This window comes from Berghia stephanieae, chromosome 2, assembly GCF_034508935.2.
Source record: "Berghia stephanieae isolate SIO BIC M18660-M18661 chromosome 2, UCSD_Bste_1.3, whole genome shotgun sequence".
NCBI lineage: Eukaryota > Metazoa > Mollusca > Gastropoda > Nudibranchia > Aeolidiidae > Berghia > Berghia stephanieae.
Window position 1 is genome coordinate 31,568,158 of NC_088361.1, and position 10,898 is coordinate 31,579,055.

The 10,898-nt window shown below is 37.4% G+C and overlaps 1 protein-coding gene across 3 annotated transcripts; it reads right to left on the reverse strand.

The window, feature by feature from the left end:
- Positions 1-647: 647 nt before the first annotated feature.
- LOC144964709 (tRNA-uridine aminocarboxypropyltransferase 2-like) lies at positions 648-10,271 on the reverse strand. Of its 3 annotated transcripts, none has more exons than XM_078899248.1 (6): positions 10,113-10,271; positions 7,377-7,467; positions 6,548-6,642; positions 5,707-5,893; positions 4,925-5,053; positions 648-4,422 (listed from the first exon to the last, which is right to left on the reverse strand). In XM_078899248.1, exons 1-6 carry the CDS (start codon positions 10,247-10,249, stop codon positions 4,252-4,254), a joined length of 810 nt encoding a protein of 269 aa, XP_078755374.1. In that variant the 5' UTR covers positions 10,250-10,271; the 3' UTR covers positions 648-4,251. The 3 variants fall into 3 exon arrangements, with proteins under 3 accessions (XP_078755374.1, XP_078755373.1, XP_078755375.1); XM_078899247.1 differs by lacking the exon at positions 10,113-10,271 and adding an exon at positions 9,667-9,826; XM_078899249.1 differs by lacking the exon at positions 10,113-10,271 and adding an exon at positions 9,667-9,827 and having other exon boundaries at positions 4,413-4,537.
- Positions 10,272-10,898: the final 627 nt, after the last annotated feature.

The following is a 10,898-nucleotide window of genomic DNA, read 5'->3' on the forward strand; positions in this document are numbered from 1 at the left end:
CGTACCCCAGAAAAGGTAAGACAAAGGGGAATTTGTTCAAATAGGAAACAGATGTAGATTCCAAGAGCACACTATCAAAGTACTTAGTTTGAGATCACCCGTCTCATCCAGACACAAGCAGAGGTCCCAACTAAGAGGGATACACTCAAATGTTTACAAATCATAGATAACATGTAAACAAAAACAATATAGTACATAACAGAGAGATGATTTACAAGACAAAAATATCATCTCCAAAACTCTAACTATACATTTGACTGTTTCCCTCCCAGCTATGGTATCCGGACGGGGCCTGGACAAAAACAAGTGATCTCATTCCAACAAAAAGCATGTTGGAAAACAGATATAGGGGGTAGAAGACACAGTAAGTACCTCCCTGCCCACTATGGAAGGCAGCTGGGTCTGTTAGACAGGATGGAAAGTACTTTGCAATAGATTAGCGTCCAATCCAAAGGGTGGCAAGATGACTTTGACTGCTTCCCTCTCAGCTGAAGATCCATGAAAAAACCAGGAAAAAAAACGAGCAAAGAAAGAGAGCAACATGGAAACAAAAAACAAAGGGGATAGAAGAAAGCAATAGTGACCTCATTACCCACAATGAGAGGTCAGACAACCCCGCTAAAACAATAGAAGAGGAAACATAATTATTATACATAATATTGTATTTATTAACATAAAAAGACAATAATTCATTGCCTCAATAGGGTTCAATAGTCTGATGTCACGTCTGCCCAGCAACGAGCAGATTGGATCTAAACAAAGAAAATCGTTACTTTTTATTCTTCATGCTGGCTAGCACTTTTTCACATGTCATGTTATCAGAATGTATAAAAGTCAAAACATGATCAGATTTATGTTTTTCTCCTCTGGATACACTTTTATGCTCGTCGGAGAAGTGTTTCATAAAGAGCGTCCGACATTAGTTTAGAACCAGTTACTAAGTTACATTGCATCACTACCAGGGAAGTGACATCACGACTATTGAAGTCAAAGGTAAATTGATTATAAATATGAAGTTTGCAGTATTTTTTTTTTCACTATGTAAAGTATAGAAGGAACGAAATTGATAATCAATCAGCTCTGTCATTGTTTTTAGACAGCCATTTTAATGATAAGTTCTCACTAAATTATATCAATCAAACTTACACATAGATTTGTGTGTTGGTACGTTATATGGCGTATGTTGGGAGTATTTTACCCAAATGCCTAGCAACAATTTAAATTAACTTTTGTTTCATTTCATCTTTTGACCGTAAATTCAATTTAAGCTTGTGGATTACTCCACATTACACAAGTTTGAGTTGGTGGGTCACAGTTGGACTATTCATATAAGCTTAAATACATAAAAACACTGAGGTTTGGTAGTCAATATTTATATAAAGTATTTCAAATCAGTCTCAAAATCAGATCAAAATATTACGTGTATTCCTCCAATTAATAAAGGATTAAATAAAGCCTTCTGATCCAGGTCACATAACCAACGTCTAGTTTGTTAATCTACTGTTATTCTTCTGAATTAATTGATAGTTACTCTGTGACCTCTCGTTGCTATGGCTGCCAACTGCCAAGCTAAAACTGACATTGATGTCTTATTAACTATTATCTTATAGTATGAGGGGGGGGGGGGGCACGATAGCTCAGTTGGTAGAGCACTCGCTTCGCATGCAAAGGGAAAGGGACCGAGATCAATCCCGGGTGCAGTCGTGACTTTTTTCTGACCCCCTGGTCCACCCAGCAGTGAGTGGGTAGCTGTCTGTTAGATTTGGTGGAAAGTACTTTGCGATAGACTAGTGTCCTATCCAAAGGATAGCAAGCAATTGCTATTGTTGTTTCATGCTATAGAAACTGAGATAAACTCCAGCTCCCCTGACCGTGAACCAAAGTCCTATAGCTGTCTCAAGGGCTTGCCTATCACCTGGAGTAGACAGCCCATATATCCTAAGCATCAATCAGAATTTTAAAACAGATGATTGAAAATAATGCATCGTGTCATCAGGTTCTGGGATGCAAGTCCTTTATCAGTGTATCAAAATGTGAGAAATGCTAACTGGGCCTGACCTAAATAAATAGTCAGGGGGACGAAACAGGGTAAATGGCAGGAAATATTCTGATTGGTTAATGCTTAGTAACAGATGAACCATCAATTGTAAGGAATTTAGATAAAAACATAGCTCAACGACAATGGTACAAATATATGGATGACTGGAAGACTGATCAATGGCCTTAATACCATCTTTGACTTACAACATTGAATTATCTCAGACCAAAGAAACCCGAGCTAGGTGAGGAAATTGTTATGTATTATAACACTAACAAACAGGGATCAGATTAAAATCTCAAAATGGTGTATATATGTTTAAAAATAAAAATGGAGAATACTCTGACGTCTTTGTCCACCTGCAGACTTAAGTGTTGTGTGCTTGTTACGACACATGAAGGAGTTCATAGCATAAATTCATACTCAGATTCTTGTAAAGAATATCAGCATTAAATATTCCCAACTATCTGATGACCTTTGTGATGTAATGGTGCCATGTCTGACTGACAATCAGGAGGTCTGAGGTTTGATCACTAGTCCAGCATTTTTGGGATATTTTATTTATATATGTTGTAGTAGTTTTCTCTCTGCCTTTTATGAAACTGTGTCATACATTGTACATAACTTTTCAGATTGTTATAACATTCTGCTAAATATGAGTTTGTCAGACTAGGACTAAATGATGCAAGTACTCACAAGGAAATGGGATGCAAAAAAGACATTGTAAGTGAAACAGAAGAACAAGTTTCTACATAGCATTACACAGTCTTTGACTGAATAGAATTGTAGACTTATTTTTAGAAACCTACAATATATATCAAGTATTTAAACATTTGCATATTTTATACATTCATCAACACAGGAAAGTAATAATTGGCTAGGTAGTAAAATTGATATTCTTGAACATTTGTCATTTAGCGAGACCAGCAAAACATCCATTCTTATCTTTAAAGAGGAGGGAGGAGCCTAACTAAATAAACTATATTCCAATGAATTGGCTCTAGTACTTCAGTATAAATCATATTTATAAGAAAAAAAAACGTTTTGAATGTGTCTAGTTAGATTATTTTATGTAACACAATGTCAAATAACTGTTCTCAAAGTGCCTTACTCAACTGAACCGTTTATAGACATAACATCAAATTTGAAGAGGATGAACATGTCTACAATATGATATATGAACATTTACACAGGACGTTTCCACGACTTCCCCATGCCTCAATGTGCTTTCACACTGCTTCATTCACATTCCCTCAGCAGGACATAAAGAATCAAATTACCATTTTATACAGTAGAGTCACTGTTGGGCTTTCTTTTTGACCCATCTCTCTTGCAATACTTATCACTGCCAATAGTTAGATACTCATTCACACCCAAGTTGAGTGGGGAAATGTGTGTAAAGTGCCTTGCCAATGGACACATTGCACCCATCTGGTCACTTACCATGCTCAAAATTGTTTGATCATATAAAAAGACAAGACAAGATTTCCTCACCAAAGAATATCCATATCAAACAATTGGAAGTTAAAATTCAGATTTTTTTTTCACACAATAGCATTCACAATTTACAAAAGAAATGCAAAAATTTTCATACAACCATTAAAAATATTAGTTTCAATCAAATCCTAACATTTGTCATATCAAGATCCTGCATCAAGGATCGAGGGTAGGGGTGAGGGAGGGGTATATATACATGCATATATATTTATACATAATTTTTTATTCTATTTCTAACCATCTGTCATGATGCCTTTCACCAATTTTCAGTAGTTCGGATACTAATTTTAACGATAAGGAATCAAAACACATATCTTTTTTTAAATCAACAAAATCTGAATATGCTGAATGAATAATGAATTAAAGGAAAAAAGATGTTTACTTTTATGAACATGTTCTGAAAAACAAGGGCGAAACTAGGCTTCATAAATTTTTCAGATTAATATACTGATAAATAGTCAAGGCATTGAGCGACTGACATTAATGTTATGGAAAGAGTAGCGTCTAAAATAGTTGCATGCTGCTAGGACAAAAAAAAGTTTTCATAATATTGAATTTCTTTAACTTAAGAATGAAATCCAGCAATGAAATAACCTTGCTTCAAATGGAATATGAAACAAATGTTTGGCACAGACTCTCACAATAAAGGTAAACAAAGCCTGTATTAAAACTACAGGATAAATGGAATACAAATAACTAAATCCACACACTTGTCGTCATAATTCATTTTGATTTTTCAACCTCTTCTCCTCCAATTTCCTCTGTTCCGACTTGGATAACGGTTTCGTCCATAGACCGTTCTCCACCTTGTATTCTCGACTCTGGTGCTGCATGGCGCCGTGTTTGAGTTGAAAATCGCACAAGGCAACAAGCGGAGCAGTGATGTTCTGATGATTAGAAAAGAAAAGTTTGCAGTCATCACATGTAAGAGAGGAGGGATAGATATAGCCTATCGAAATCCAACTTGCTTCACTGTTACTGCTCTCTTGGCTACACATAGGTCTGCAATTACAACCAGATAAATAATGAGAGGCAGTATGAGTTAGCAGAGATTCAGTCACATTATTAAAGGCTAAGAAGGTAAGAGTTAATCATCTCAACACCACTTGGTTGTGAAAAGCTAGAAAGGATGCAACCCAGACGAAGAGGAAAATTGAATTAAAAAAAATATTGAAAAAACTATCAGTAATCAAGAAGTTTGACATCCAATCTCCTGTATAGAAAAGCTGATTTTTTCCAATCTGCTTAGTCTGGCACTAGGCCATTCATACCTTTAAAGATTTTTATCTGCGAAGGGCTTGATTCTAAGTTTTTCAAAAGCCGATGATTTCATTCCTTAGCTATGATAATTTGTCAAAGAAAAAGAAAATTATGAAAATGTCGACTCACATCAACAATCTCTGGTCGTTGCTCCAGTGTGGCAATAGCAATGGCAGCAGTCTCTAAGGTAGACAGGGATATATCACAAGGTTGGGTACGGATCACATACTTGCTTTTCTGGCCCATCGGGATCTGTACCTGGTGAGAGATGACAGGTGCCTTTACTATATATTATTAATATTTTAGATGTAGAGTTCTATTTTTCTCTGAGTTCACAGCATATATAACAGTTTACACCCATTGAGAAGAAACAGCAATGTGCCTTGTATTTCATGTTGCTCTCCTGATGAAATCTGCCATTATGTCTCGAGAAATAAATAAATATGATCATTTATGATATGCATTTACACAGATTCATCAACCTCATTTTTATTCTTTTATCCCACTAGCAATAACTAGCAAGCTATGTTGAAACAAATTTCCATTGCACACACCCCTTTAAGCATCTATTCTTTTTTGTACTAGGACACTCATTAATATCTGTCACTGCGTTTAGCCAGGTACCCAGTCAAACCTGATCTGATTGGGGGAAAATGCTTGTAAAATGCCTTCCCCTAGAAAAAATACTGGGGGCAAAACTTTTTGATCATGGTTACCCATCTATCAGGGGGTCCTGATAGCTCAGTTGGTAGAGCATTCATTTCACAAGCAAAGGGACTGAGATTGATCCCGAGGGCAGTCAAGATTTTTTTCTGACACCCACTAGGATCGGAACCAACAACTGATCAATCCAAATGCACGTGAGTGTTTTCACACTGCACCATTAACCTTCATAGAAATGACTGGCTCACCTTCTTCAGTCGTCTAATCCCAGGATTCTGACAAAACATTCCCTTGGCCTGAGACCAGGTACCATCCAATAAGATGAGATTTAACTCCTGACTCGTGGAAAGGTCCTCAATGTTTATGGCATCTTCTCCCGGATACAACAAATATGTGTTGTCCGACTCAAACACTTCCCCTAATTCTGGATATTTGCTGAAAATAAGATTGAAGTTGAAGTAAAATGAAGTGAAATTATCAAAAACTAAATTGAAATAAATGAAATTAATTCAATACATCAAAACAAATGTCCTGAGACCCTGTTGTAATCTATCACCAACTTTGTGATGAGAGTGGACTAAGTCTTCATCTTCTCCTTTGTTCCCCCTAAAATTATTTTGATGTTTGAATGTCTAGTTGGTGAAGGAATGCCGTTATCTTCCTCAGCTCTGTCAGGACCAAATACAGTTTAGTCTGCAGAAGTGTGGTACCAGGCCAAAAATCCTCTCTTATTGTTGCATGTTTTGGGCAGGTCTAGAATATATAGTGGGGACTATATCATCATTTATTAATGGTTGCAGCTAAAATTTTGCAGTGATGCATTTTATTACCATTTTACTGAATTGAAAGAGCACCTTAGTAGCATAAACTGTTGATGATTAAATGTGGCTCTCAGCTAACACGACAGAAAATCATATATAGTGTGAATTTGACTGACATTCTTTTACTTTGTAGTCATGTAGTATTGTTATCAGCTGGAATCCTTAGACAAGGCTATTTACAGATATTTTGCATATCACAGATTTATCAAAAGTTTCCTAACCGTCTAGATTACAAGAGCATTGGCCCGACATAATCTGAACAGCTTACATTTTGTTTGGGAATTTTTTCCCCCTGTATATCTTGCACTTGTCAGAAGTGATGGAATTTTCCAGAATTGGCACAGTTCTAAGAGATCGAGATTCCTGTAATACAAAAGGAATAAAACGATGGGATTCCATTAAGGTCACAGAAAACATTTTATGACAAAATGCTATGTATAGAATCTATTTGGATGAAAATGTAACATTCATCACCATGATAAAATCACAGTTTTAACCAGTTAAACTGCATACTCTGGAAAGACACATATAAAAAACTTTGGCCAGCAAACACGTCCTTCAAATTTTGATCGATTTAAATGACCCTCATCTTGGCAGAAACTCGCAAATCGATCAATATTTGAAAGACATGTCTTTCTAGAGCAGACAGTTAACAGGTTAAAAGCGACTTCCAAGGATTAACCATCTTCAATGTACTATATAATGCTTTATTTATTTATCCTAATATAGTGGGAAATGCACTGTTTCTATCATTTTACACAAATGTCTTGTGAAGAATTTATGCATGAATTCTCCCAACTACTTTTATTGAAGAGTAAGAAACAATGAACTGCAAATGTAAGTAGTGTACCTGTATCGTGAAATGTTAAACTGTTAAAGAAAAATAAACCTCCATTCAATGGACAGATATTAGCTAGTATTGATTAAATTTGGTAACACAATTCAGCAGAATGAATATGGCTGCGCTGTCTCTATGGTCACTTACCGTGAACAATGTGTGTGTGTGTTATCTCGAGAGTTTCAGTCTGTTCTTAGTAGATATTGATATATGGGATAAAGAACTTTTTCATTTGAATGAATCGATAAAAGTCACTCACCTCAAAAGGATGTTGGAGAATATATAGGTTCGTTCTGATCTGATAACGCTCACTGGGTAGAAATGGGCACCAACAAACTGTTTGTGGTCGTCTGGGTGTGACAATAGGAAGGATAAAAATACAGGGATATATAATTATAATAAAAATTAATGCTTTTTAGGCACATTTTGAAATTATTTTTTTTTTAACTATAACCGATTATGCAGGCTTTGTACCCAGTTGGTGAAGTCAAAGGTTTGTGAGGGGACATTGAGCTTGGTGCAAGGTAACTGTCATGACCTTGACTTCTTTTATCTCATAACCCCCCCCCCCCCTCTTTTACGTGTTATACACGGAATATAAGCAATTGAGCTGTACAGAGACACTGGAACAATTGGACATTTGAGATACTTAGTTCTGAAGCGGAGAACTAAGTATTAAATCAAACTGTTTCGCTTTGAAACCAAGACATATCACAAACAACTAAATTGAGTCTAGACAACTGTATACATTTAAGATCCCAAAAGTACACTGGCCAGCCAGAAAATGCGTTATGCTCAAAGGACACCAATTTATGACAATGTACGTGTATACTTTGCATCGTCCAATTACTTTTTGATGTCTGGAGTATGATGCTGTTCAATTTAATGGCACCCGCGTATCGTTTTGCATTACACACCCATTACTCAATGTCTTGGTTTTGAATTGAGTAGCCTCATGAGAAACATATCCTATTACTATTTGTAAACCAAGCAAAACGTTTTACCATGAGATGGAAAGTAAGGGATGACAATATGACAAGAGACAGATTAACGTGCAAGAGTGTAAGTCAGGAGGAGGGATGGGAGAAAAGAAATGATGGATCGCCTTATGAGATGGTACATAGGAGCAAATTGCTTTATGGTGCATGTCTTGTGGAGCTATTCTCAAGTCTGATAACCCAACATATTAACCGAAAAGATCCATAGACATTCTGTATAGTAATAGTGATAGCAGTGACCGCTGCATCTTTAAAAAAATAATCCAGTGGTTGCAATGTGCAACCATCTCAAAGGTAAAAACTATGGTGGGTTCCATGAAATTGAAATACAGAAAATAGAGTATCTAATTAACATAGCCAGCTTACCCTAATCAAGTCTTATACTTCTCACATCCACTTATCTGACAAAAAGGAACTTGTAAATTTATAAACAAAACGGTATGATGATGAGCTCAACTCATCATTCTAATTGTTTTTACTCGTTGTGAATCATGAATGAATGAATGAATGAATGTGAGAATGGGCATGGGATTGGAGTTGTAGCTCTGTTCTCTAGGCATTGAAAAATTAAAAATAAGGCAAAGAGAGGCTGTACAGTCACTGTGTCAGGTCTACTCAAACTCACACACACAGACACACTGAACTAAACTCTAACTCTACAGTTACAGAGTAAGTCTCATTCTACTGTTAGTGTAAGTGAAAGTGTAGTGTTAGTGTTAGTGACGGGGATGAGACTGAGATTAGGCACTTAAATGAAGGGCTAAATCTGTGTCACAGTTCTCCCATTCACCTGTGTGACCGCTAGTTATCGTTTGTGAGCTGCAGGCTAAAACCATGGCTTGGTTAAATTGAGATATCTCTGGTATTTATTTACAGAATTGGATAAATTAAATACCAAAATAAAGGGCATTGAACGCCCTATCATTTGGTACAATTACCGTTTCCCTCCTTAAATTCATTTAGAAGATATTGTAATGGAAAGATAGCTTAATTTTAGTGGGCAAGAAAATCAAGCCGTTTATCATCATTCATGAAAAAATTCCCTTAAAACATAAATAATCATAAAATTCAATCATTTTCCTTTCCAATGATACCATTTTCAACTTTCAAAACTGCTTCCAGGATACCCTTTGAGCATTCCATAAAATCACACTCATTTCAAAATCTACCAAAGTAACGCCATTTCAGCTTGGACTGCCGTGGTCAGCGTCGGTCATTGGCTCCTAGCCTTGTGACGTCACAGTGTTTCAGGGGAATCCCCTTTCGTTTTTTCAGTCAGCTGGTGCCCAATTTCAGGCTGATTTTTGGGTGTTTTTAAGGCATAAAAAATTGAATAACTCTGCTTCTATATAACCTAGAGACAAAATTCAAACGGTTTTATCATCGGGATGGTATACTGCATCATAGTAAACCAAATTTTATACTGTCATTTGTAAACTGAATTTTCATTTAGGCAGATGCGTGTGTATGTAACTCAAGGCTCAAGACAGGGCACGGAAATCATTTTAACAGTGTGTTTACTGAGATCGTGAGAAGCTGATATGATCTTACTTGCATTTTTCACATGTTGGTCGTTTGATCAAGCAATATTCATCATCAAATATATCCAAGTCTTCGAATTCATGAGAGAAATCGTTCGCATTGTTTTCGCTGTTTTCACGCTCAACAGTCGTTGCGGGGGCGGCCATTTTGAATGGGAACCGCTACGAACTGCCACCTTCTTACTACCGCCAGTTTTCTCCCCTGACTGACAGTGAGTCAGTGAGAAAATCAGGCTCCCGCATTCATGTCGTCCGTCAAGGTTGCCTCGGAAACTGTTTGATTTTCCACTTGTCCCTTCCACCACTATCACTACTACCAAATTTTATACTGTCATTTGTAAACTGAATTTTCATTTAGGCAGATGCGTGTGTATGTAACTCAAGGCTCAAGACAGGGCACGGAAATCATTTTAACAGTGTGTTTACTGAGATCGTGAGAAGCTGATATGATCTTACTTGCATTTTTCACATGTTGGTCGTTTGATCAAGCAATATTTATCATCAAATATATCCAAGTCTTCGAATTCATGAGAGAAATCGTTCGCATTGTTTTCGCTGTTTTCACGCTCAACAGTCGTTGCGGGGGCGGCCATTTTGAATGGGAACCGCTACGAACTGCCACCTTCTTACTACCGCCAGTTTTCTCCCCTGACTGACAGTGAGTCAGTGAGAAAATCAGGCTCCCGCATTCATGTCGTCCGTCAAGGTTGCCTCGGAAACTGTTTGATTTTCCACTTGTCCCTTCCACCACTATCACTACTACCACCACCACCACCACCACCACCACCGCCACCACCACTATCATCATCATCATCATCATCATCATCATCATCATCATCATCATCCCATCTTAATTATTTGTCAGTGAATCAAACCAATGTCCAAAGGGCGTAGATGATGGGGACAACAAAGGCTCGTGTGTGTATGTGTGTGTGTGTGCGCGCGCGTCTGTGCCCCCCCCCCCCCCCCCCCCCCCCCCGAGAAATAGGTAGGTAGATAGATAGATAGATAGATAAAGAGAGAGAGAGAGAGAGAGAGAGAGAGAGAGAGAGAGAGAGAGAGAGAGAGAGAGAGAGAGAGAGAGAGAGAGAGAGAGAGAGAGTGGACATCTATGTTTTAATAATGTGTACTTGCGCGGGCAAATGTAAATAAATCTGCGAGTGTGTGTGTGTGTGTGTGTGTGTGTGTGTGTGTGTGTGTGGCGCGCGCGCATGTGTATATGTGTTATTATAGGCAAAGTGT

Coding starts and splice junctions, on each gene's coding strand:
- LOC144964709 (XM_078899248.1), bottom strand. CDS start 10,249: ATGGCCGCCCCCGCAACGACTGTTGAGCGTGAAAACAGCGAAAACAAT. Junction 5,894..6,547: donor AAAAAATTCCCAAACAAAAT/GTAAGCTGTTCA, acceptor TCTTATTTTCAG/CAAATATCCAGAATTAGGGG. Junction 5,054..5,706: donor GGATTAGACGACTGAAGAAG/GTGAGCCAGTCA, acceptor ATCTCTCACCAG/GTACAGATCCCGATGGGCCA.